General features: G+C 41.7%; 2 protein-coding genes across 4 annotated transcripts in view; one reads left to right on the plus strand and one right to left on the minus strand.

Moving 5' to 3' along the window:
- The window catches only part of LOC126251509 (uncharacterized), a 42,689-nt gene extending 26,936 nt beyond the window's left edge, over positions 1-15,753 (minus strand). The window contains exons 1-2 of one of the 2 annotated variants that reach the window (XM_049951984.1): positions 15,545-15,753; positions 15,139-15,288 (exon numbers count right to left, since the gene is read on the minus strand). In XM_049951984.1, the coding sequence (XP_049807941.1) occupies positions 15,139-15,262 (124 nt within the window). In that variant the 5' untranslated portion in view covers positions 15,263-15,288; positions 15,545-15,753. The remainder of the gene's footprint in view (positions 1-15,138; positions 15,289-15,544) is intronic. The other variant, XM_049951983.1, reaches the window with a different exon arrangement.
- Positions 15,754-15,838: 85 nt separating this feature from the next.
- On the plus strand, positions 15,839-26,667 carry LOC126251507 (RNA polymerase II-associated factor 1 homolog). Of its 2 annotated transcripts, none has more exons than XM_049951982.1 (2): positions 15,839-16,196; positions 24,462-26,667. In XM_049951982.1, the coding sequence occupies exon 2, from the start codon at positions 24,600-24,602 to the stop codon at positions 26,406-26,408; it is 1,809 nt and encodes a 602-aa protein (XP_049807939.1). In that variant the 5' UTR covers positions 15,839-16,196; positions 24,462-24,599; the 3' UTR covers positions 26,409-26,667. The 2 variants fall into 2 exon arrangements, with proteins under 2 accessions (XP_049807939.1, XP_049807938.1); XM_049951981.1 differs by having other exon boundaries at positions 15,839-16,185.
- The last annotated feature ends 910 nt before the right edge of the window (positions 26,668-27,577 follow it).

The following is a 27,577-nucleotide window of genomic DNA, read 5'->3' on the forward strand; positions in this document are numbered from 1 at the left end:
AGTCATCCCCATACACGTTATGCATGTCCCTGTTAATTTCACTGGTTTTATGCCCTTTGGACAACAAATATGAAACTACACTTCACTGTGCTTAACATGTTAAGACACACACACACACACACACACACACACACACACACACACACACACACACACACACACACGTATCATTGTGAAATTTCAACATTCCAGCTGCATACAAGGTGAGGAAAAAAATATTGTGCGTTGCTTCTTTCTGATCCTTACTCACATCTAAAAGATTGCAGGGCACAATTAACAACCACATTTTTTTAAGCACTCATAAAGAGAGGAGGAAATGAAATGAAGCTTCATGGGTTGAGAAGGTTTGTGATGTTATTTCAGTGATTACAAAATCACCACATGGAAGAACCTCATCGTCATGCAGACAGCTCATAGAGATGTGTGCCTCATGTGGACAAGCACTGTTATATTGAAAAATGGCACCGAGTACATTACTTGTTCTCAGATGGCAAGGAAAGGGGTTATAATGTGTATGGTGCACAATACTCCCTTGTGGTGGTCATACATGGCCAGCCAGAATCTTTATGGCGAGCTGGTCAGTTGTTTGTTTGCTTGCTTTAAAGGCGGAAGAAGGGATCCAACTACGAGGTCATCGGTCCATTGTTTCTAATAAAACAGTGCCACAAGTGTGAGAATAAAATGGACGAAACATAAAACACAAAACAGAAACAAAGGAAAAGCCACAAGAACGAAAGGAAGGCAATGAACATTAAAAGGAACAAAAGAGGGCAAGAAAACAACAGAGGGACGCTGGAAACAGAAGAGAGTAAAAAACGAAAGCAGATTACAGTGGTTGGCCAACCAAGAGAATAAAAAGGGAAAGCCAGCCACTCTGCAACACAATAAAACCTCCACCCTAAAAGCACTAGAGTGGAGGACATAGAGGGACAAAGGACATGCACTAAAAACTACATAGAAGTATAAAACCCACTCTCATGGATAAAATGTAAAACTAAAGCTGCTGTGGAGGCATTGTCGCCCAACACCGAAGGCAGGGTGCTGGGAAAGTTAAAAGTCTGCTGCAGAGCAGCTAAAAGTGGGAAGTCCAGCAAGAGGTGGACGACCCATTTGGGTGGCACAGCGACACAGGTACGTCCTCGCGATGGAGTAGATAACCATGCTTTAGCCACGTAAGGTCAATGTGGAGCCGGCAGAGGACAACTGATTGCCTGCAAGAGGCCTGCATGGAAGACTTCCACCCATTAATAGTCTCCTTAATGAAATTCCGTTTGTTGTGCATGATTTTATGCCGTTCCATCTCCAAAAGCCGGAAAACCCAGCAGTGTAAGACAGAACACAGATGCCTATCTCCAGAAATGGTTTCCGCGTCTCCTGTTTGGCCAACCTGTTGGCAAGTTCGTTGCCGGTGAGTCCGACATGTCCTGGGGTCCACACAAACACCATGGAATTGCGGGACTGTTCCAGGGCATAGATGGACTCCTGAATGGACATGACCAGAGGGTGGCGAGGGTATCACTGGTCGATAGCTTGTAGGCTGCTCAATGAGTCAGTACAGAGGAGAAATGACTTGTCAGGGCATGAGCGGATGTACTCAAGAGCACGAGATACAGCCGCCAACTCTGCAGTGAAAACACTGCAGCCAACTGGCAAGGAGTACTACTCAATATATCCTCCATGAACATATGCGAAGCCTGCGTGAACATCAGCCATTGAGCCATCGGCGAAAACCACTTCAGAGCCCCGGAACACGCCAAGAACCGAGAGGAAGTGACAGCGGAGGGTGGCGGGGTTAACTGAGTCCTTAGGCCCATGCAATAGGCCCAGACGAAGCTGCAGCCAAGGCGTACACCATGGAGGCATACATGTACGGACCGCAAGTAGAGGTGGTAAAGTGAAGGACTCCAGTTCGGAGAGAAGGGACCGCACGCGAACCGCAATTGTTAGCCCCGATCTGGGCCGCTGATGCGGGAGATTGACTGCCGCAGGCGGGAAAAGGAGACAGTAATTCGGATGCTCAGGGGAACTATGAATGTGTGCTGCGTAACTGGCGAGCAGTTGCGCACGTCTGACCTGCAATGGAGGGACCCCAGCCTCCACAAGTACGCTGGTCAAAAAGCTTCTGATGCTAATCGAACCCCACAGTAGTGCACAGGGTCGAGTAAATGAAATGCTGAAGGCGCAGCCAAACTATAACACACTCCCATAGTCAATTCTGGATTGGACAAGGGCTCTGTAGAGCTGCAGCAGTGTACAGCGATCTGCACCCCAATTGGTGTTGCTCAGGCAACGGAGGGCATTGAGGTGCTGCCAGCACTTCTGCTTAAGCTGACGAAGATGAGAGAGCCAAGTCAATCGAGCATTGAAAACCAGTCCTAGGAATTGATATGTGTCCACTACGGTGAGTGGATCATCATAAGGCAAAGTGTGGGTTCCGGATGAACGGTATGATGCCGAAAGAAGTGCATGACACACGACTTTGCGGCTGAAAACTGGAAGCCATGGGCTAGAGCCTATGACTGCGCCTTGTGGACGGCTCCCTGGAGGCACCGCTCAGCAACAACAGTACTGGTGCAGCAGTACGAAATGCAGAAGTCGTCTGCATACAGAGAAGGTGAGACAGAGGGCCCGACAGCTGCTGACTAGACCGTTAATGGCCACTAAAAATAGAGAGACACTCAATACAGAGCCCAGTGGGACTCCATTCTCCTGGATATGGATGGAACTATGGGAGTCACCATCTTGGACACGGAAAGTACGGAGCAACTGTAAGTTTTGGATAAAAATCGGGAGTGGTCCCCTGAGACCTCACTCATACGATGTGGCGAGGATATGAGGTCGCCAAGTCGTGTCGTATGCTTTACGTAAGTCAAAAAAGATGACAATCAGGTGTTGCCATCTGGAAAAGGCTGTTCGGATGGCAGACTCGATGGACACAAAATTATCAGCAGTAGAGCAACCCTGGCGGAAGCTGCCCTGATATGGAGTCAGCAATCCACGTGACTCCAGGACCCAACCCAACCGCTGACATACCATACATTCCAGCAGCGTACAATGAACGTTGGTGAGGCTGATGGGCTGAAAGCTATCCACGTCAAGCAGGTTTTTACCAGGTTTGAGCACCAGAATGATGGTGCTCTCCTGCCATTGCAAGGGAAAGATGCCGTCACACCAGATCCAGTTGAAGATGACAAGAAGATGTCGCTTGTAGTCAGATGTTTAATTATCTGGCTGTGGATGCGATTAGGCCCAGGACCTGTGTCGGGGCAATGTGAAAGGGCACTGAGGAGCTCACACTCTGTAAATGGGGCATTATAGGATTCACTGCAGCGTATAGTGAATGAGAGGACATTCCCTTACACCCGCTGTCTGAGTGTGCAAAAGGCTGGGGGGTAATTCTCCAACACAGAGGCTCGAGTAAAGTGCTCGTTGATTGCGTCGGTACATAACTCGCCATTCATGGTAAGACGGGGGACAGCTGTTGAGGCCTGGTAGCCGAAAAGACATTTGATCTTTGCCCAGACTTGGGAAGGTGATGTGTGGCACTCAATGGTGGAGACGTATGTCTCCCAACATTCCTTCTTCCGTTGTTTGATAAGGTAGCGAACATGGGCACATAGCCGTTTAAAGGCTATGAGGTGCTCCAGGGTAGGGTGCCACTTATGCCGCTGTAGAGCTCGCCGACGCTCCTTAATTGCTTCAACGGCTTCCGGTGACCACCAAGGGACTGCCTTATGCCTCGGGCACCCTACGAGGGATCGTGTTTTCTGCTGCAGAAACAATTGTTATAGTCACATGCTCAACCATCACATCGATGTTACCGTGTGGGGGTGATTCAGTGGTGACAGCAGAGGTGAAAGTTCCCCAGTCCATCTTGTTAAAAGCCCATCTGGGCAGGTGTCCGTGTGCCTGACACTGGGGCAGTGATAGAAAGATGGGGAAGTGGCCACTACCACACAGGTCGTCATGTGCTCTCCAGTGAACAGATGGGAGAAGTCCTGGGCTGCAAATTGATAGATCAACAGCTGAGTAACTCCCATGAGCAACACTGAAATGTGTGGTGCCCCCCCCCCCCCCCCCCCCCCAGTATTTAAGAGGCAGAGGTTGAATTGCAACAGTAAAGTTTCAACATCTCTGCCTCGGCCAGTAAGCATGGTACCACCCCACAACAGGTTATGGGCATTAAATTCTCCCAGAAGTAGGAAAGGTTTAGGGAGTTGTTCAACCGGTGCAGCTAATACATTCAGGGGTACTGCACCATCTGGAGGAGTATATACATTGCAGACAGGTATTTCCTGCGTTCTCCTTATTCTGACAGCCACAGCTTCAAGAGGGGTTTGAAGGGGCACATGTTCACTACAGACCGAGTTTAGGATATAAACGCAAACTCCAACTGACACTCAATTATAGTCGCTACGGTTCCTGTAACATCCCTTATAGCCGTGGAGGGCAGGAGTCCACACTGCTGGGAACCAGGTTTCCTGGAGGGCAATTCAGATAGCAGGTGTAAAGCGTAACAGTTGCCATAGCTCAGCCAGACGGTGGAAAAAACTGCTGCAATTCCACTGTAGGATGGCATCGTGAGACTGGGAAGGCCTGGAACATTAATGAGGCAGTTTACGCCACAGAGTCACCTGCTGCCACCGATTTATTGCCTGAGCAGTCTATACCCATTATGTCTGAGGGTCTGGCGAGATCTAGGTCCTCAGTGGACGCCAAAATCTCCGCCTCATCCTCAGCGCAGACCTTGTAGGTAGCGGTGGTGTGGGTGCCAGTGCAATTTCCTTGGTCTTAGGGGTTTTCTGTTTGGATTTCTCTTGCTGATCCTTGGGTTTCCCTGGCTGGGAGGACTTCACTGGCTCAGTCTCCGGGCCTGAGGACGAGTGTGAAACCCTACAACCAGCTGCTTTTGGGCTCTTTAGCCACTGGCGGGTGCTGTCTTTCCCAGTAGAAGAAACCTGGGAGGGGAGTGACCCAAGAGACCCCTTTCTAGCGAGAGAAGCCAAAGAAGACTTACGCTTCTCTGGCTTAGAATTAGGGATGGACGTCCCCGATGGTTGAGGGGGTGTTGCTCCCGAAGTAGGTGAAGCAGGAGCAACAGGTAGGGAAATACCCCCCACCATCATGGGGGCATGTGTAGTCTTCCGGCTCTGAGAGGTGACCTGGGTTGAGGAAGCTGATGGTGCCAGAACTGTTGTAGCAGCGAGGTAAGACAATGTCATACACAGAGGATGCAGGCGTTCAAATTTTCTCTTAGTCTCAGCGTAGGTCAGTCTGTCCAGGGTCTTGTACTCCATGATTTTCCTTTCTTTCTGGAGAATCCTGCAGTCAGGCAAACAAGGTGAATGGTGCTCTCCGCAGTTGACACGGATGGGAGGAGGGGAACATGGAGTATTGGGATGTGATGGGCATCTGCAATCTCGGCATGTGACGCTAGAAGTACAGCGGGAAGGCATATGGCCGAACTTCCAGCACTTAAAACACCGCATCGGGGGAGGGATATAGGGCTTTACATTACACTGGTAGACCATCACCTTGACCTTCTTGGGCCATGCATCACCCTCAAAGGCCAAGATGAAGGCACCGGTGACAACTTGATTGTCCTTCAGACCCCAGTGGACATGCCGGACAAAATGTATACCTCGCCGCTCTAAATTGACGCGCAGCTCACTGTCAGATTGCAAAAGAAGGCCTCTGTGAAATATGATACCCTGAACCATATTTAAGCTCTTACTGGGCGTGTTGGTTACAGAGACATCCCTCAGCTTGTCACAAGTGAGTAACTCCCGTGACTGGGCAGAGGATGCTGTTTTGATCAAGACTGACCCAGATTTCATTTTGGACAAGCACTCCACCTCCCCAAACTTGTCCTCTAAATGCTCAACAAAAAACTCATCGTCATGAAAGATTCCCCATCAGCTCAGTAACATACAAGGTACCGGGGCGAATAAGATCCACTGACATCCTTAGCCTGACGTTCCTCCCATGGTGTGGCCAGGGAGGGGAATGATTTGGGGTCGTACTTCTGTGCGCTGAATCGAGCTCGTGATCGCTTAGAGACTGCTGGTGTTTCACCACCAGCAACAGATGATGGACTATGCTTCATTGTGTGTCATCCGCCCTGATGCCACCCACTCCGACCAGGGGCCCTCCCCACGGCCGCCACCCAGCCGCAGTAAAGTCCACCTGGCAGGATGGCCATTGGTGGGAGTCCCGATGCCCCAGGGGGATGGGCACCTATCCCTTGGCATACGTGGGGAGTTAACGGCGCAGGCATCAGCAGAGCAATCCCTGTTGGTCAGGGGGCTACAACCAACAGGGTACATGGCGGCCCTACCACAACAGACTGGCTACAGTGCTGGATATCAGGTGCAAAGAAGTCCATGGTCATCGACGGCGCAGAAATCAACACTGCATAGTGCATGGTGGAAAATGCATCCAGGAAGGTGTCATCGTCCAAGAGATGGAGAATAGGCAGGACAATGAGAAAGTGGGCTAAAGATCTCAATGCATGATGGACACAATGCACCTTGTAAGGTGCCCTTCCACAACTGGCTCTCTCTTGAGGAAAATTTTGAAGAACGGGAGGTCAAACCCTACAGGGGACCATCACATAAAGGCCGAAACTTGTGAAACTTCTTTTAGTCACCTCGTATGACAGGCAGGAATACCTTGGGTCTATTCTAACCCCCGGACCCACAGGGGGTTATGGCGAGTATGTGTGACTTCACATTCCTATGCAGTCCAACCTCAGGCCACTGTCACTTGTAAATGCCCCACAAATCTCATTGCAACTCTAATCATTTACATACCCACCAATGGTGCATGTATGTACTAAGATCCGACCATCTCAGGCAGTGTAAATGGTTTGCAAGTATCACCAGAAAGATCATTTGTGGCAATGTTCTCTAGCCACAGGGTGACAACCTCATATAATCATGCTTACCCCATACCAATTCTCATGAAGTATGTAAATGTACAGGGTGTTTCAAAAATGACCGGTATATTTGAAACGGCAATAAAAACTAAACGAACAGCGATAGAAATACACCGTTTGTTGCAATATGCTTGGGACAACAGTACATTTTCAGGCGGACAAACTTTCGAAATTACAGTAGTTACAATTTTCAACAACAGATGGCGCTGCAAGTGATGTGAAAGATATAGAAGACAACGCAGTCTGTGGGTGCGCCATTCTGTACGTCGTCTTTCTGCTGTAAGCGTGTGCTGTTCACAACGTGCAAGTGTGCCGTAGACAACATGGTTTATTCCTTAGAACAGAGGATTTTTCTGGTGTTGGAATTCCACCGCCTAGAACACAGTGTTGTTGCAACAAGACGAAGTTTTCAACGGAGGTTTAATGTAACCAAAGGACCGAAAAGCGATACAATAGAGGATCTGTTTGAAAAATTTCAACGGACTGGGAACGTGACGGATGAACGTGCTGGAAAGGTAGGGCGACCGCGTACGGCAACCACAGAGGGCAACACGCAGCTAGTGCAGCAGGTGATCCAACAGCGGCCTCGGGTTTCCGTTCGCCGTGTTGCAGCTGCGGTCCAAATGACGCCAACATCCACGTATCGTCTCATGCGCCAGAGTTTACACCTCTATCCATACAAAATTCAAACGCGGCAACCCCTCAGCGCCGCTACCATTGCTGCACGAGAGACATTCGCTAACGATATAGTGCACAGGATTGATGACGGCGATATGCATGTGGGCAGCATTTGGTTTACTGACGAAGCTTATTTTTACCTGGACGGCTTCGTCAATAAACAGAACTGGCGCATATGGGGAACCGAAAAGCCCCATGTTGCAGTCCCATCGTCCCTGCATCCTCAAAAAGTACTGGTCTGGGCCGCCATGTCTTCCAAAGGAATCATTGGCCCTTTTTTCAGATCCGAAACGATTACTGCATCACGCTATCTGGACATTCTTCGTGAATTTGTGGCGGTACAAACTGCCTTAGACGACACTGCGAACACCTCGTGGTTTATGCAAGATGGTGCCCGGCCACATCGCACGGCCGACGTCTTTAATTTCCTGAATGAATATTTCAATGATCGTGTGATTGCTTTTGGCTATCCGAAACATACAGGAGGCGGCGTGGATTGGCCTCCCTATTCGCCAGACTTGAACCCCTGTGACTTCTTTCTGTGGGGACACTTGAAAGACCAGGTGTACCGCCAGAATCCAGAAACAATTGAACAGCTGAAGCAGTACATCTCATCTGCATGTGAAGCCATTCCGCCAGACACGTTGTCAAAGGTTTCGGGTAATTTCATTCAGAGACTACGCCATATTAGTGCTACGCATGGTGGATATGTGGAAAATATCGTACTATAGAATTTCCCAGACCGCAGCGCCATCTGTTGTTGAAAATTGTAACTACTGTAATTTCGAAAGTTTGTCTGCCTGAAAATGTACTGTTGTCCCAAGCATATTGCAACAAACGGTGTATTTCTATCGCTGCTCGTTTAGTTTTTATTGCCGTTTCAAATATACCGGTCATTTTTGAAACACCCTGTATGTAAACTCTGTCCATGGGCCCTGGTGGGATTATCGGTACCAACGGATTCCAATGGCATCATTGAATGTGCTATGGATTAGTATGGGGTCAGCACACTACTCTCCCAGCCTCTGTCAGTATTCGTGACTGGGAGCCGCTACTACTTGGTCAAGTAACTCCACAGCTGATCTCATGGGGCTGAATGCATCCCAGTTCAGCACTCACACAAAGGAAGAATCTCTGACTGTACTGGGAAATGAACACTGATATCCTGCATGGCAGTCACCTGCACTAACCACTTAGCTATGGAGGCAGACTCTCCATCTATATAAACGATTTGGGAGACAATCTAAGCAGCCGTCTTAGGTTGTTTGCAGATGACGCAGTCATTTATCGACTAATAAAGTCATGAGAAGATCAAAACAAGTTGCACAACGATTTAGAAAAGATATCTGAATGGTGCAAAAATTGGCAGTTGACCCTGAATAACGAAAAGTGTGAGGTCATCCACATGAGTGCTAAAAGGAATTTGTTAAACTTCAGTTACACGATAAATCAGTCTAATCTAAAAGCCGTAAATTCAGCTAAATACCTAGGTATTACAATTACAAACAACTTAAATTGGAAGGAACACACAGAAAATGTTGTGGGGAAGGCTAACCGAAGACTGTGTTTTATTGGCAGGACACATAGAAAATGTAACAGATCTACTAAGGAGACTGTCTACACTACACTTGTCTATCCTCTTTCAGGATACTGCTGCGCGATGTGGGATCCTTACCAGATAGGACTGACGGAGTACATCGAAAAAGTTCAAAGAAGGGCAGCACATTTTGTATTATTGCAAAATATGGGAGAGAGTGTCACAGAAATGATACAGCACTTGGGCTGGACATCATTAAAAGAAAGGCGTTTTTCGTTGCGATGGAATATTCTCAAAATTCCAATCACCAACTTTCTCCTCCGAATGCGAAAATATTTTGTTGACATTGACCTACATAGGGAGAAATGATCACTACAATAAAATGAGGGAAATCAGAGCTTGTATGGAAAGATATAGGTGTTCATTCTTTCTGCACGCTATACGAGATTGGAATAATAGAGAATTGTGAAGATGGTTCGATGAACCCTCTGCCAGGCACTTAAATGTGATTTGCAGAGTATCCATGTAGATGTAGATAGAAGTAAGTTGTCAAATACCTGGGACTCTTCATCAAGTAAAGATTAACAGTCACTCTCTAAATGTGGTTCATAAACTCAGTTCACACATCTAAAAAGATGTATGCAGTACACGCAACAATCAGTACCACAAGCAATCAATTCAACTTCTTTCAGGGAAATCTGAAAATATTAATTACCTTAAAAAGTAATAATTCTTATAGGGCTGATAATACTTTGGCCAAAATATTGAAAGAAGGTTATTCTAATACAGTTACTATACTCAGCCACATATTTAACCCATCCCTTTCAAGAGGTGCCTTTTCAGAGAGACTCCAGTATGCCATTGTTCAATCTCTCCAGGTGGTATATGCCATCATTGGATCACAATTGATGTGTACTAGTTTTTTCTGACAGTGTATTATTAAAGTAAATGGCATCTCGCTTAAAAGGGGGGGGGGGCAGTTCATTCAACTCTGTACAAAGCATAATAATAATAATAACCATTAACAATACTGCACTGGGGAAAGAAAATAGGATATTTGAAACTAACTGTTCAATATTTTTGGGAGAGCATACAGATCAGAACTTTAATTGGAAATATTACAAATATTCTCAAAAGACTGACTTCAGCAACATTTGCTCTACATGTAATTGCTGATTTTGGTGATGAAAAGAACCAAAAATTATTTTCCGTACCATTCCTTAATGCCATACAGAATAATTTTCTGGTGCAATTCCATGCATAGAGACAAAGAATTCATTGCACAGATATGTGATAAAGATAATATCTGGTCTCCAGTCTATTCATAAACATAAAATTACTCTTATACAAAAAGGAGCAAAGTATACAGCTGCCAAAAAAAAAAAAAAAAAAAAAAAAAAAAAAAAAAAAAAAAAAAAAAAAAGGGGGGGGGGGGGGGGGGGAACAAGTTGAAATCATTTCTGCTTGACAACTCCATCTACTTCATAGATGCATTTCTGAGTAGCTAGTATGTATGTAGTTGGGTTACATCAATCTAATTTGTTTGTACATCAAGATAAAAACAGAAAATCCAGTTATTTACGTAAATGACCAGTTTGTGGCAATGTTTTCACAGAGAAATTATATCTCACGGTTACATTTTGCATCATGGCAATTATACGCAGACAGGATCCATGGAATATGCAAAACTTATGAAATATTTTTGTCCTCCTCTGAAGACTAGTGATCAGCGTATCTGAATGTCATGTGATGGACCCAGGCTCTATTTTTCAGTACTATTACAGATTTTTCTTGTTGGAAAGAATAGAGCAGTGTGCAATGAACTCTGTGAGGGCAATTATGAAGCTGCTAGAGAGAGGTAGTGGCTCCATTGTTCAATGGAGACAATACGGCTGGAGTAATGTTGTGCTAAACACATGCACCTCCATATTGAATTCAAATGGTGCCACAGACAGTGGAGGACAAAGCAACCATTCGGAGCCTTCTGGTCTGATCGTCGAGGTCTTTTTTTTAATGGAACTAGTGTGGCTCTTAGAGAAATTTCAATGTGTGTACCTATATGTATTTATATACAAGTAGGCCTAAGAAAGAAAAACATACTGAAATAACTATCATGCAGTAACAATAAAGTGAAATATTATTATTCTGGACAGCATCCCAAGCTCACCTCAAGTACGCAAGAGACTAATTAACCAACATTAAATACCCTGAGCTTTTTAAATAACTAGTAAGAAAATGTGTCTGTCTCAAATTTTGCGTTTAGTGCTAATTACTGAACCTGCAGGCCTATGATGCATTATTTAGCAATCTATTCAACCCAGAAATATAATTACTATGACTGACAGGTAAATACTAATTATATACAGCTGAAAATGGCATATTCTGGAAGAAAAACTAAACAAGAATTTTTCCACAATAGCTATAAATGGTATCCATCTGCCCAATATGTTGCTAGACTGTAATAGTGGAACCCCTCTTTAAATCGTGGCTATGGTGACAGAAAGTAATCAGACACTGCCAGTTCATCTTCGCCAAAGCAGTTATAATCCCATTAGTATGAAGTATCAGTTATCTTTATTACACCAGAACATTCCGGGACTCAGAAATAAAGTTGATGAACTACTCATTTGTATCGATGAAATGAATTCATCTAACCAAATTGACATAATCTGCCTCTCTGAACACCAAGTGACCACTGGTATAGATATGTTAGACATTTCAGGATTTAAGCCAGCTTCCTACTTCTGCAGAGTAGATATGGATGGAGGAAAAGTTGCCACATTTATTAAAAACTGCCATAAATTCAAGAACATTGACATTAATAAATTCTGTTTAGAGCAGCATCTAGAAGCATGTGCAACAGAAGTAGAGTTCCATAACAGATCCTATATAATAGTAACTATTTACCGAGCACCTGCAGGAAATTATAATCTATTCATAAATCATCTAGAAGCTCTTTTGGGTTATTTAACAGGAAGAAACAAAGAAATTATGATTGCTGGTGACTTTAATACAGATTTTCTAATACAATCTTCCAGTAAACATTTACTGCAGTTAGTAATGTTGTCATTCAATCTAACTCACACTGTAAACTTTCCAACTAGGATCACTAAAACCTCAAGGACAGCCACTGATAACATTTTTATAGATAAATCAAAGGAACAAAATCATATCATAAAACCTGTAATAAATGGACTATCAGATCATGACATGCAGCTCCTTGTTTTAGATGTAAATTCTAAGAAGATTAACAAGACTGCTAAATCTGAGTACAGGAGAGTAGTCAATCAACCAAAAATTGAGTGTTTTAGAAAACTGCTCAAAGATATGAAGTGGAAAGATGTTTATAGTGCTCATGACACGAATTAAAAATATAGCACATTCATGAACAATGTCAGTATCATGTTTGAAAACTGTTTTCCTCTAAAAGTTACTCAAATCAAACAGAAGTCTATAATAAAACCATGGGTTACTCGAGGAATAAAGATTTCTTGAAAGAAAAAAAAGGAAAATGCATCTGTCGACCAAGATTAGCTCCAATGCTGATGGTTAGCTAAATACAAGGAATACTGTAAAATATTAAAAAAAGTAATTCAGACATCTAAACAAATGCACTACGAGAAGAAGATAGCAATGTCAGAGAACAAAATAAAAACAATATGGGATATAGTGAAAGACGAGACTGGTAGAACCAGAAAGGAACAGGAGCAAATAGCATTAAGGGTAGATGACACATTAGTAACCGATGGGCGTAGTGTGGCAAATCTATTTAACAAGTACTTTATATCCATTACTGATAGAATGGGATTGTCAGGATCAGTAAATAATGCCCTTGAATATCTGAAACTAGCCTTTACAAATAGCTTCAGGTACATGAATATGTCACTCAATTCACCAAAAGAAATAACTTCCATAGTAAAATCATTAAAAACAAAGCATTATAGTGGTTATGATGATATATCAACAAAGTTAATTAAGGCATGTTCTTGTGAGTTTAGTACAATTCTAAGTTACTTGTGTAACCAGTCAATTATAACTGGGACATTTCCTGACTGGCTAAAATATGCTGATGTTAAGCCTCTATTCAAAAAAGGGGATAAAGAGATACCATCAAACTACAGACCAATTTCACTTTTATCAGCATTCTCAAAAATTTTAGAAAAAGTAATGTACAGGCAGCTTCTCAACCATCTGACCACAAATAACATATTATCAAGAACACAGTTTGGATTTCTGAAGGGTTCTGATATCGAGAAGGCTATTTACACCTACAATAAAAATGTACTTAATTCACTGAATAACAAGTTACAAGCAGCAGGTATTTTCTGTGATTTGTCAAAGGCATTTGATTGTGTGAACCATAACATCCTTTTAAATAAATTAGAATTCTATGGTGTCACAGGCAGTGCTGCAAAATGGTTCAAGTCATACCTTGCTAACAGGAAACAAAGAGTGTCAGTGCAAGGGACTAGTGAATTAAGTCATCAGTCGTCATCAGAATGGGAAGAAATTACATGTGATGTCCCACAAGGATCCATCTTAGGGCCATTGCTTGTTCTTGTGTACATTAATGATCTCTCATCAGTTACACTCCTAAAAGCAGAGTTCGTTTTGTTTGCAGATGACACAGGTATTGCAATAAATAGTATGTCGAATGTAGTTCTAGAAAGATCTGCTAATGATATTTTCATGAATATTAATAAATGGTTTAAAGCCAACTCACTGACATTAAACTTTGAAAAGACTCACTACATGCAATTCAGAACATGTAAGAGGTTTCCACCCAGCATATCCACAAAGTATGAAGAAGAGCAGATAGAAGAGGTTGACAGTCTTAAATTCCTGGGATTACAACTTGATAATAAATTCAGTTGGGAGGAGCACACCACAGAACTGCAGGAATGCCTTAATAAATCTGTATTTGCAATTCGAGTGTTAGCCGACATAAAAATAAAAAAGCTTGCATACTTTGCCTACTTTCATTCCATAATGTCATATGGTAAAATATTTTGGGGTAACTCTTCAAGTCAAACAAAAGCTTTAAGAGTATAAAAGTGTGTAACACGTATTATTTGTGGAGTAAATTCATGGACGTCCTGTAGAAACTTCTTCAAAGAACTGGGTATACTAACTACTGCCTCTCAGTATATTTACTCCTTAATGAACTTTGTCCTAAATAATATATCTCTTTTTCCAACAAACAGCTCAGTTCATACATACAATATCAGGAACAAAAATGATCTGCACAAGGACTTAAAAGCACTTACTTTAGTTCAAGAAGGGGCCCACTACTCAGGAATACTCATCTTCAATAATTTGCCAGCCAACATAAAAAATTTAGTTACAAATAAAGATCAGTTTAAAAGAAGCCTGAAAGACTTACTAGTGGCCAACTCCTTCTACTCCATTGACGAATTTTTTAATAAAGCAAATGATGTATATTTTCATACTATTAGTATTGTTATTTCAGCTTTAAAAAAAAAAAAAAAAAAAAAAAAAAGACATGTTCCACATCCACGAGGATCTCCTCAGCACGGATCTATGGAATGAAAATCTAATCTAATCTCACTGAACTGTAGCGTTACCCTGAGGTCCCGTTTTGGTTAGACGATGCATATTACATACATGTCATATACAAACTATGAAATATGCAAGGGTGGCTACTATGTAAATTTATCCAACATATTAAGGGTGGGAGCGCTCATTGCACAGTGTAGCAAATGAATTAAATTTTCAGTGTTGTTTTTATCTAAGTGCAAGAGGTCTGTCATTTTTGTAAGTAACATTCAGAAATGTGTGCAATGCAGATGATTGTTTTCAATCAATCTAGAATTTAGAGATTTACATAGTTTACAGTAGCCTAACTAACTGGTCACTAAACAAGTACACTGACATGCTTCGTAGTCATTTGAACTGGGATAAAGGGAACATACATCACCACCACTCGATGATAAAAGAAACATTTACAATCAAATCGTTGGCGTACATTTACTTGAACCGTCATGATCGTTTCTCGCTTGATCTGGTGAAGGTGGTGTGGATGCTGGAGTCTGAGAATCTTCAGATTGTTCTCCTTGAAGTGATATCGCTCCACCTCCCGCAACATGCATGAGCTCGAGGACAAACCTGGTGAACTCTGCAAATTTAAATGTCATCTTAATAGCGTGAAATATCTTGACAACAAGCAAAGTTTTTACTTTAACTGTGATAGAAGCAGTGAACTGAAGCTTCCAGATACGAATGTAAAATAAGAATGAAATCTAGAAAATTATAAACGAATGCTATTACATTAAAACGTCGACAAAGCAAATCGAACATAATTGTAACTAATGAGCAGCCTACATACGATGACAGCTACTTCGTAAACAAAGAAAGGTACAAACGCAACTCACATTTCCTTCAGAAAGGAGACTCAGTTGACTCCATGATCAATATAAAACTTCTAGTAAACTAAATCTATTAAAGAAAATATCACTGTATATCACAGACACAACAAATTGCACATTTATCACGTTCAGGTGCTCTTTACGCTTCTCTGTTGACAGTTACACACATCGCAGGGATCCCATAACAACTCTCTGCATTGCATTGCATTTGTTATTTTTTGCGCATGCGTCTTGCGCAAAATCAAAATAATTCGTATTTTGATCTCTGAACGAACTTCACTTGTCTAAGCTAAAGATTAACTCTGGTTCCACCCGTAAAACAAATCGGGAAGCAGAGAGAGATATTTCGTTTGTACTTTGTACAGTGAGTTCGCTAGTGTTTATTGTGTTTGATAAACCGGCGTCGCCGGTATCGAGTGTTACGAATCAAGTGTAGCTTCGTACTATTGCAACGGGAATATGGTCTTCAGTACAAATAACAGGCTCACACATGTATGCAGCGAATGTTTTTGTTGACCAGTACTACCAGACTGTTATAAACCGCCATGTGGTTTGCTGCATATAACAGGTTTTGGGACGATTGATGGATACCTGCCACAGTGCGGATTTCTGTGGGTGACGCGTACTATTCCAGCGGAACATTTTTGGTAAGAATTAGGTATGAGCAAGTGGTTTCGTTTAGAATGCTACGCATCATAATCTGATGTACTTGTTGGGTACCGAAAACTATAATTAAGCTCGTAAGATACAGTGGCATATGCTGTTTGTTCTTAGTTTTGTGTGGGACTAACACATTGTACCTTTAATTTTCTGTTGAAAGAAAAAATGAACTGGACTTCATAATTTGGCCTGTAACATTGTAGGAGTGCATATTTATGAGTTCCTAGTTCCTCCCCCATTTCTGACGTGGAGATTCCAGTTTTATCACTACATTTCGGGAAATGGTATCCACCTATTAATTCAGTATGCTATGTAGGACAGATACAACTATACTGCTTAACTTCAGAGTATTACATTAGGCCTTAAAGCGTGACAGTTTGTTTTGTGTGTGGTGAGATTAAGAAGCTCCTTGTAATGCAGTTTATGTTGTAATTAATGAGTGTGTTTGTAATTGTACATGGCAGTATGCTATAGGGCTTACTTTAATTAATGTGGTCTGTTGAGAAGTCAATAAACATGCATGAAGTACATGATAAATAAATCTAGAAATATAGCATATAAATTTATTTAAAAATGTGTTTTCTGGGAGTATGAATGACACATGTGATAGGCTTATGTATTTACAGAACCTCCCTTTCACCTGTTTGTTCTGTTTTAATAAGTATTTAATAGCTCTGCTTTAAATTTTCTGAAATTCAGTAATAATGATAGAGCAGGGAAAAACTGACAGTATTTTTTGTATTACTCAGAACTGACGCTATTAATTTCAAATAGGTTCCTGTAATACCAAAAAGCATAGATTAAGTAGCAACTTCTTTGTTCTGCTTTGTGTCTGCATTTTCTCTCTCTCACTCCCCCCCCCCCCCCTCCCCACTCTTACATAAAAAGGTGAATCGTGAGATTGACAGTAGATGGAGAAGAGGTGGACCCACTTCTACAATAAAATTGAAAAGAAATATCTAAACCAGTATGTTTTCCTTGAGACACCATGTGTATTTTTACCATATTCTAGTAGAGGTCATTCACAGTATTTTGGACAAGATATGTGTAGGCCTATTTCAGTTTTCAATAAACTAGTGATCGTGGCATATGAAATAAAAGATACTCTTCCAGAAAGTTGTGTAACAGGAAACATGAAAATCTTAAAATTCCTGATAGGTGCGTAACATTAATTTCTTTTTCTTCCCAGAGTAAGAGGAAAATATTTTCCAAAGTTGGTACTGTTGATAATGGCATCTAGCATCTGTGAATCATATCTGGCAATATTGCCCAAATCATTTGAAATGGCTGTCAACAGTCCATTTGGACATGCAGTTCTGTTCACTTATCTAACAATCTATGATGATTTTTCTGTGCTGCAGCTGTGAAACAGTTCCTTCTGGACTGAGAATTTCGAAGCTCTAATTTCATAATCAAGTGAATCTATCTAAACAGTTAAGCATTATCTGATAATGCTTGTTACTGAAATGTGGGGTATAGCATTTTGTTAGAGATGTGACAAGTCTATTCTTCCTCAAAAAGATTGGCTAAACCTAGTAACCATGTCTCATACAGCTGGGATTGTAAGCTGGCAAAATTGGAGGAAGATGCTAGCATGTGAAGAAGAAAAATGTTGAAAAGCGAAGCACTAACAGAGAGGCAGAAAGTAACACCAAAAGAAGAAAGTAGTGCAACATTGGAATAGCTATGCAAAGGACCTGCAGAAAGGAAAGATTGTCATCAAGAGCAAGAAAGTATTGAAAAGCCACAAGAAGACATAAAAGAAATTTCCTAGCAGATTAAAACTGTGTGCTAGACAGAGACTTGAGCTCTGAAACTTTGACTTTCATTGAGCTATCTGAGCATGACTGATGACCTGTCCTCACAGCTTTACTTCTGCAGTACCTCATCTACCTTCCCAACTTGACAGATGTTATCTTGTGAATTTTGCAGGACTAATGCTCGTGGAAGAAAGGACATTGCAGAGAGTGCTGTAGCCACAACCTGTGGTATGCTTTCAGAATGAAATTTTCACTTTGCAGTGGAGTGGGTACTGATGTGAAGCTTCCCGGAACATTAAAACTGTGTGCTGGACCAAGACTTGGAAGGCAGGAAATGAGGTACTGGAAGAAGTAAATCTGTGAGGACGGGTCATGAGTCTTGCGTGGGTAGCTCAGTAGAGCACTTGCACACAAAAGGCAATGGTCTAGAGTTCGAGTCTAGGTCTGGACCACAGATTTAATTTGCCCGGAAGTTTGTCATGACAGTGTGCATTCCACTGCAGAGCAGAAATTTCATTCTGGAACACAGATGTTGATAATATTTTTCCTCAAGCACTGGGAAAAACAGTCTGCAGAGCCAAGAAAGCACTGCCAGTCACCCAATAAATAGGCAATGCTACTGCAGCAAATTTACTGCTGCTCATAAAAAAGACGTGGTTGTTGCTAAAACATCATGCAAGGAGAGATTTGATACCATTGTACATGACATCTGTGGTGTGATTAAGGCTTTCTGTGTCCATGATATTAGAAATTATCAATTCTTAGTGTGATGTAGACTACATAGTGTCTCAGTTGTTACACCAAATCTAGATGACTGATGAGGTTAATTTTCTAGAAACTTAACAATGCCATCTTCATGTGGCCAGATGAAAAGGATTAATATGTTCTGACTGATGATCCCAACATAGTGTATGTTTTACCTGAGCCAACACTTGGCGGGAGGAGTGAACTGATTTTTGCTGGGATGTTACGGGTACAGTGTGCATTCTGTAGCTGGTAGAAATACATTGTTGCCTTGTTTGATATTTGTCTGTTTATGTCTGTAATGTTAGTGAGTAATTGTGGACCTCACTCCAAAATCTTTTTGTGAATTTGGGCTTATCTAATAAGTTCATAGAATAAATAAGCCTTTACTCGTATTTTGTAGAGTTCTTGTGGTATGTGACAATCAAATTTTAAGCTCTATAGCAATTAAATATCTTATGCACAAAGTCTCACATGTGTAATATGCACTAGCATCTATAATAACATGTAACAAGTAGTAAAAGTATGGAAATAAAGTCTTATTACCATAGAATCATCATGAATGGTTTGGCCACCAGTCATCAGATTTGTAACAAAACTTCAAAAGATTTTCTCAAATTACTGAAATGATTTTTTTCCATATTTTTTCTCTGTCATGTACATAACAGATGTAAAGTAATTTATTTTATATAAAAAAATATTGTAACCTCTCATTGGTGGGTACCACCATCATCAGTACTACTGCCATCATCATCATCATCATGTGAGTAACCTATGGCTGTCCCATTTCTCACATCCTGTTTTTCATTTCTTCCGATCTTGCCCGTCTCCTCCTCGTAGTCCTTGGGCATCCTTCAAGATCTCTTGGCTCCAGCTCCTGTTAGGTCATCCACATTTTCTTCTCTCTGCTGTGGTCCACTGTTTTTAGGCATTTCATCTCTAGGGTGTTTATTATTGATTTATTGACACCCATAGCCCCTCTTATGTTGAAATTTGGTACACGGTCCAGCCTGGAACTATCTGAGATAATTCATTAGCAATCTCGGGTTCATTATTCTCAAATATATGTGTCATTATTATTCTTTATTACTGTGTCTTTTTCACAAAGGACATAGTGGTGATGTTGAATCATAAGCAGTGGGGGTAAGGAGGAGGCTGGGGTGGGGAGGGAGATAGATAGTGTGGTAGGGGTGTGGGATGGTAAAGTCCTGCTTGTGGGAGCATACAGGGACGATGATGGTGCAGGGAAGGGCAGCTAAATGCAATTGGCAGATTAGATGTTGCTGGGTGGGGGGGGGGGGGGGGGAAGGGAGTGGAAATGGGGAAAAAGTAAATTAACTGTGGGGGTGTGTAAGTGGAAGAGAAGGCTGTGTAGTGCTGAAGTGGGAGCAGATAAGAGGATAGGAGGGTGAAGGGCAGTAACTAACATCAGTTGAGGCCAGGAGGGTTATGAGAACAATGTTATATTGCAGGGAGAGTTCCCACCTGTGCAGTTCAGGAAAGCTGGTGTTGGTAAGAAAGATCCAGATAGTGCAGGCTGTGAAGGAGTCATTGAAGTGAATAACATTGTGTTGGTCAGTGCACTCAGTAACAGGGTGGTCCATAGATTGTATTGGCCATTAGTGTGAACAGACAGCTTGTTAGTTGTCACACCCGTGTAGCATGCAGGACAGTGGCTGCAGCTTAATGTGTAGATTGCATAACTGCTTTCACAGGTAGCCCTGCCTTTTTTTGATGAGATAGGTGATGCTTGTGGCTAGACCTGAGTATGGTGGGAGGATGTATGGGACAGATCTTGTATCTAGGTCTGTTATGGATATGCGCCATGAAGCAAGGGAATGGGAGTAGGGATGGATGAGGATGTTGTGTAAGTTCAATGGACATTGGAATGCCGCTGTGGGAAGGGTGGGTAGGTTAATGGGTAGGATATTCTTCATTTCAGGGTATTAAGAGAGGTAGTCAAAACTGTGGCAGATAATGTGATTCAGGTCTTCCACTTCTGGGTGATAGTGAGTCATGAATGAAATGCTCCTTGTGGCCAGAGGTGTGACTAAAGATTTATGGCATGGAAGATCTGTTGCTGTACAAAGTTGGGAGTGTAATTTCAGTCTGTGAAGGTCTCAGTGATACCTTTGGTATATTTGGAGTGGGACTGCTCATCACTATAGATGTGATTGCCCTAACCCACCTTGCTTCAACCTTTCTTGGCCATTGTCCTTCACCCACCTGTCCCCTTCTGTGTTCCCACTCCAGCACTACAGAGCCTTCTATTCCACCACCAATGCTCCTGCTGTCATTTTACTTTGCTCCCTTTCTGTCCCCCCCCCCCCCTTCCCTTCCCCCCCCCCCCCCCCCAGCCTCCCAAGTGCACCTAGCTGCCCTTCCCTGTCCCCATCACATCCCTGTATGCTCCCACAAACAATACTTAACCATCACCCCACCCCTACCCCTGCCCCTACCTCCACCCTACGCTGCTCTCCCTCCCCACCCCAGCCACCTCCTTATACCCACCACCCAGACTGTTTCTCCCATCATCCGTAGTTGCTCACAGTCTGGTCTCGGCAGCCAGAGACAGTGGTCATGTTTTTGTTTGTGTGTGTGTGTGTGTGTGTGTGTGTGTGTGTGTGTGTGTTTTGTCTACCATAGAAGAAGGCATTTTGGCCAAAAGCTTGCTTGTTGAGCAGTCTTTTTGTTGTGCTTGTCTTTGTCTCAATATCTCCTCTGCATGGTGGTTATTATTATTATTATTATTATTATTATTATTAATATGGCTACCATCATTACTAGTAAAAACTGCCTTAAGGAATAAGTATTTCCTTAAGTCAAATGTCATACAGTAAAAATGTTTTTACTTTACCTTTCATACTTTCTTTGCCAGTGCTTATGAGTCTAAGCTTATCAGAATTTTGAATATTTGTTTGTGTCTTACTGCTGAAGGAACAGTGAGAACGAAGTTGAAAGGCATGTGAACCACAGTAAAGTGTGGGGGCCAGAGTAAAGTAGTGAGAATTAAAAGGCTGATGAGAAAAAGGGAAGTGAGGTAAAGGAAACTGGGAGGGAGTAGTGGTTGAGGTGGATGAGAGAGAGTGATTGCTGAGGGCATGGGGTTATTGGACTAAATGATCTGTTGTAAGAACAGTTTATAACTACAGGATCTGGCATTAGAGGGAAGGAGCAAGGCTGCATTCATGCAAGTTGACCATGTTATGATCAGTATCATATTATTGAGGTTAAAGTTACACTTGGTAGCAGTTTGGCATTAGCCATGGCTGTGAGAAGATGCTTTCAACAGTCATGCCAACTTAAGGGGAGCTGGAACGAATCATCTCCTACACGTTAATTTTAGCAATTAGAAGGAACATTTTTTCTAAAACCATTTAACGTATTGCTCTGATATTTGGACTATATGTTCAGTGAATACTTCTCTACAAAATTATAATGCCATGTTAAGAACTATTTATTGGTTTTTGTTTTACAATTTTTTTAAACAGATGCTTATTTTTTTCTCTAAAATTTTGCACTTTTTCTTCTATAACTCTTGAATTGTATAATATTTTTTTTTACAATTTGTTATAAAAATGAAGGTAAAGAAGTAAACAATATTATATATAAATTTAATTGATATACTGTTAGCAGTTTTTGAGAAAATGTTCCTCAAAAGTGAAAATTTTAAAGTTTCGGGAAATGGCTTCCAAAGTTTTTAAATACATTCCTGCCCCATATGATGGATTATCAGCATCCTCTTCTTTTTCCAGTGTTAGTTTCCCTTTCACTGGTCTTTTCTCCGCTTTTGCTACATGTTGTAGGCTTTTCGCTCTTCTTCCTGTACGTCTTAGTCTTTCTTCACCAATTAGCACATTGTGGAAATGGTGTTGTGTCGTAGTTGGAAACCTAAACGTTTCAGTACATCACATTTGATAATGTTTCCTTCATTGTGTGTTGCCACTGCATCATACACTCCAAACTGCAATGTTTTTATCTGTACAAACACTCTTTTTGGGAATCCTAATCCAAATTAAATTATTTACACTTTCATTTGGATTTTGTGTTTTCCCATGTAAACACTTCTCCAATAAACTTGGCTGTGATAAATCTCTGAATATGGGCTTAATTACAGCATTTGGCAAACTGTTTTTATGGTCATATTCCTTTCCTGATTGGTGCTTACCCCATGAGTCATCGCCTGTGGGACACAGTGCATGTTGTGGGTGCTCATTCGTTGATGCAGTATGAAAAAATAATGCCCAAACTACTCTCCTCATATGCTCAATGCTTCTTGTATTTTGCCTAATTGCAGACCCATAATACCTCTGCAATTGCTTCATCTGTCAGTCTTCCTCTTCCTCCAAGGATCTTTAGGTTGAATGATGTTGGTGACAAGCACAACTAGAGGGAGTCAGGAGCAAATGGATAGGAACTATGGAGAGGTGATGGAGGAAGTGGTCAATCTGTAATGTGGGAAGCTAGATTGTGACCATTGGACTGGAGATGTTAGTTAATTTTGGTGGAATGTTTTTTCAAGGAAGTATGGTACCCACCTTCAGCACTGGAAAATATAGATATTGTGTGTGTGTGTGTGTGTGTGTGTAGGGGGGGGGGGGGGTTTGGTTGGTTGAAGGGATGGATGAACGGCAGAGACAAGGTTGTGTGTGCTTTGGATGAATATGCAGTATGATAAAATGGTGTTTTCTTTGTAAAGAGTAGATAAAGAATAACAGGTCTTTGACTAGTCTTGCATTTGGTGTGGAACTGACAGTTAAGCTTTTAGATAGGAATGAAACTTAGTCAATCAAATAGTTCTCGAGAAGATATGTTGAAAGTAGTGCTAAGCTTGTGCTTGGTTTTGAATTCTTTGTGATGAGGAGTTTCTGTGAGTATTCAACATGGGAAAGGCTAGTGATATAGGATTGGCTGCTATTGGGTGTTGACAAAGCAGTTATAGTCTATTTAATACATACTGTAATTTTGATGTGGGTTCTTGCAAAGCTGCTTCAGTGATACCTGTGCCATAGTGGCCTGCTTAAGTAGAATCACGTTTTTGAGTGACAGGGATTGGAGAAATCTTAAGACTTGCAGATCTTTCTGGAAGCAACAGACATCCAGAATGGGAAATTTTCATTGTCTAACCATTTGGAGAGCAGGAGTGAGGGTTGTGTTAACAGTGTGTCTGGAAGACATGTAATTGACCTAGGTAGGTGGAGTGAAGATCTATGGTCAGATTTAAAATGATATGTAGTAATAAGAGGAAAAAGAAAAAAAAAATATTTTCAGGAAAGTAACTCTGGGGATATTGTGGATAACACTAGGCAGTAAGTGTTAACACCATCATTATTATCGTAATCATCATCATTTTCTTCTTTTTCATCACCACGCATCCAATGACGTTAGGAAAATATGACTCTTGTGTTACAGGGGATGTGCTCTGATTCATCTATATTTGCACATAAAAGTGAAATATCTACATCTATACACCACAAACAACCTTATGATGTGTAGCAATGGCAGCAGTTTTTTTTTGTTTTTCATACATGAGCCATGTCAAGTGTTTTACATATTCATGAAAGTTATTGTTACCCATGTTATGTAACTTATTCATTTGCAAATTATGAGCTGCATTTCTGTCACAGTATTCGTTTACACTCTGAATTTTTAATGTTTGGTATACAATCTAATTTTCAGCAATAGTAGGGAGTAGTGCCAAAACATAACAATAATATGGAAATAATGTCATTAAAATGATTTTCTTTTGCCTTTTTCAGGGGTCAGCATACTTCAGAATAAAGCAGATATCCATGTGCTGATTTCCAAGTGTGATAACTTGACTTCCTGGAAGCCTCTGCAGGAGAAAATGATTCTTAGATGACTTCTGTATAAATAGCAAGCAGGAAGCTTTGACAATGGCGCCAACAATCCAATCCAATATTAATACTGAGCGGGATCAGCGCCCAGTAAGGCCAGGAGAGAAACGATCTGAGTTAGTATGCAGGGTAAAATATTGTAATACTTTGCCAGATATTCCATTTGATCCCAAATTTATAACATATCCATTTGAGTCAATTCGATTTATTCAGTACAACCCCACATCTTTAGAAAGAAATTATAAATATGAAGTTCTTACAGAACATGACCTTGGAGTCCATATTGATTTAATTAATAAAGATACATATGCTGGTGATCCTGGAGCAGTCTTGGATCCTGCAGATGAGAAGTTATTGGAAGAAGATGTTTTAACACCACAAGACTCAAAACGCTCTCGTCATCATGCACGAAGTGTCTCCTGGTTGAGGAGAACAGAATATATTTCTACTGAACAAACAAGATTTCAGCCTCAGACTATGGACAAAGTAGAAGCGAAGGTTGGTTACAGCATTAAGAAAAATTTCAAGGATGAAACACTTATTATGGACCGGGATAGTCAAATTAAAGCAATTGAGAAGACATTTGAGGATTCTAAGAAGCCCATTGAGAAGCATTATAGTAAACCAAATGTTGTTCCTGTAGAAATACAGCCAGTATATCCAGACTTTAAGATATGGAAGTATCCTTGTGCCCAAGTTATTTTTGATTCTGATCCTGCACCGACTGGTAGATCTTTCCCAGCTCAGATTGAAGAAATGTCACAGGCAATGATACGAGGTGTCATGGATGAGAGTGGAGAGCAGTTTGTAGCATACTTTTTACCTACTCAAGAAACTCTAGAGAAAAGGCGCAAAGATTTTACAAATTGTGTTGAATATGAGGATGAAGAAGAGTATGACTACAAAATGGCTCGTGAATACAATTGGAATGTGAAAAGCAAAGCATCCAAAGGTTATGAAGAAAACTACTTCCTTGTTGTGCGTGAGGATGGTGTTTATTATAATGAACTAGAAACGAGAGTTAGACTCAGTAAGCGGCGTCAAAAAGTAGGACAACAGCCGAATAATACAAGATTGATTGTACGTCATCGCCCATTGAAAGCTCAAGAATATCGTATGCAGAGGTACAGGGAGCGTCAGCTTGAACCTCCTGGTGAGGAGGAGGAAGAAGAAGATGAAGAGGATGAGGAAGAGGAGGAAGAAACACAGGAACAGCAGCAGCAAGAAGATGGGGAAGAAACACAACAGGATGATAAAACAGAACAGAGAGAAGAAGATGGCGAAGCTGATGGGGAGGACTCTGATGGTGAAAAGGCAACAGAGGATGGTGAGACACAGAATGGCGAAGCTGCTGAGGAAGATGATGACCAGGAGAACAGTGGAAATGACAGTGCTATTGCCAGTGAGAGTGAGAAGGAAGGAAGTGACAAAGATGAGAGTGACAAGGAAGCAAGTGATAAGGATGGTAGTGATAAAGAAGCAAGTGAGAGGGATGATAGTGATAAAGAGGCAAGTGACAGGGAAGCTAGTGACAGGGAAGCAAGTGATAAAGAAGAGAGCCAAGAAGAAAATGAGGAAGAAGGTGAAGAGGCAGAGGGCGAAAGACAAGAAACAGAGATGGAAGTAGGAGGAGAGGAAGAAGAAACAGGCACAGAGAAAGAGGCAGAAGAAGACCAAGAGGCTGCAGCTAGTGCCAAGGAAGATGGCAGAAGTGACAGTGAGGAAGAGGGCAGTGCTAGTGAAGGGAGCACATCATCAGGAAGTAACAAATCACAGTCAGGCAGTGGAAGCGGAAGTGGAAGTGGTAGTGATAGCAGTAGCGCCAGTGACAGTGATAGCGGTGTGTGATATTTCATTTTTTGTTGCTTGCGATGTAAATATTTGTTTTATAGATTGTCATTGTGTGTGAGTATATACACTGTGTAAATCTGATCATGAATGACAGTTCTGTAATGAAATAGTCATTAATTCTCTTATATTTTGTGATTTATTGTAATAAATAGTGTACTTGATATTCACTTTGATGACAAGGAAATGCTTGCCAGGTGGTTATACCTGTCATGTGATGTTCTCTGATCAGAATATAATAAAATCCATGTTCATTGAACCCCTACTGCCTTTTGAAACTTTTGTGTCACTTTTACATGGTTTCCATAATAATTGTCATTTTCCTACCGAGGTAAAAACTTCTTATGGTGTGTTTTCAGTTTTCATTTTTGGTTCATAATTTGAAACATTATAAAAAATAATTGTAACAATGGAAACTCCAGATTGGAATGTCAACACTCTCCCAGTTCATATTACCATCTAACTGTGATGCTCCTCCTCCCTTTTCACATAACTACCCACTGGTCACCTTCCAGGAATTCCTTACCTACAACTTGGCCTCACCATCCTTCCTCAGGTCCATTCCTCAGAAGACCAACATTTCAGCATAAGAAAGACTAGACATACACAATCTCTAAACAAATCCTGACCTAATCATCTTACCTGCAGAAAAATGTTCCACCACTGTTGTTATGAATAACAGTGACTACCTGGTGGAATCTGTGTGCCAATTACCTGACTCCTCTACATTAACTGTGCCAAAATGTCCCATTACAGAAGTCCAACACAACCTCCAATCCCTGCTTCAAGCCTTAGGCCCTTCCCAGAACCTCTCCACTGAATCTATTTCCCTCGTCACCCCTGTGACACCCTACACACCCACCTTCTACATGCTCCCCAAAATCCACAAACGCAACAATCCTGGGCACCCTGTTGTGGCCAGTATTGTGCCACCACTGAAAGAATTTTGCCCTCATTGACCAACACCTACAACCAATTGTCCATAATCTAGCCTTTCTTGTCAAAGGCCCCAACCACTTCCTTCACTGACTCTTCACCATTCCCACCCCTTTACCTCCTGGGACCCCACTCATCCTTATTGACACCACCTCCCTGTACACCAACATTCGTCATGCTCACGGTCTTACCACTGCTGAACACTACCTTTCCCAATGTCCTTTGAACTCCAA

The sequence above is a fragment of the Schistocerca nitens genome, chromosome 4 (assembly GCF_023898315.1).
Source record: "Schistocerca nitens isolate TAMUIC-IGC-003100 chromosome 4, iqSchNite1.1, whole genome shotgun sequence".
NCBI lineage: Eukaryota > Metazoa > Arthropoda > Insecta > Orthoptera > Acrididae > Schistocerca > Schistocerca nitens.

Bases quoted from the DNA above. Each gene is read 5' to 3' on its own strand.
- LOC126251507 (XM_049951982.1), top strand. From the start codon at position 24,600: ATGGCGCCAACAATCCAATCCAATATTAATACTGAGCGGGATCAGCGC.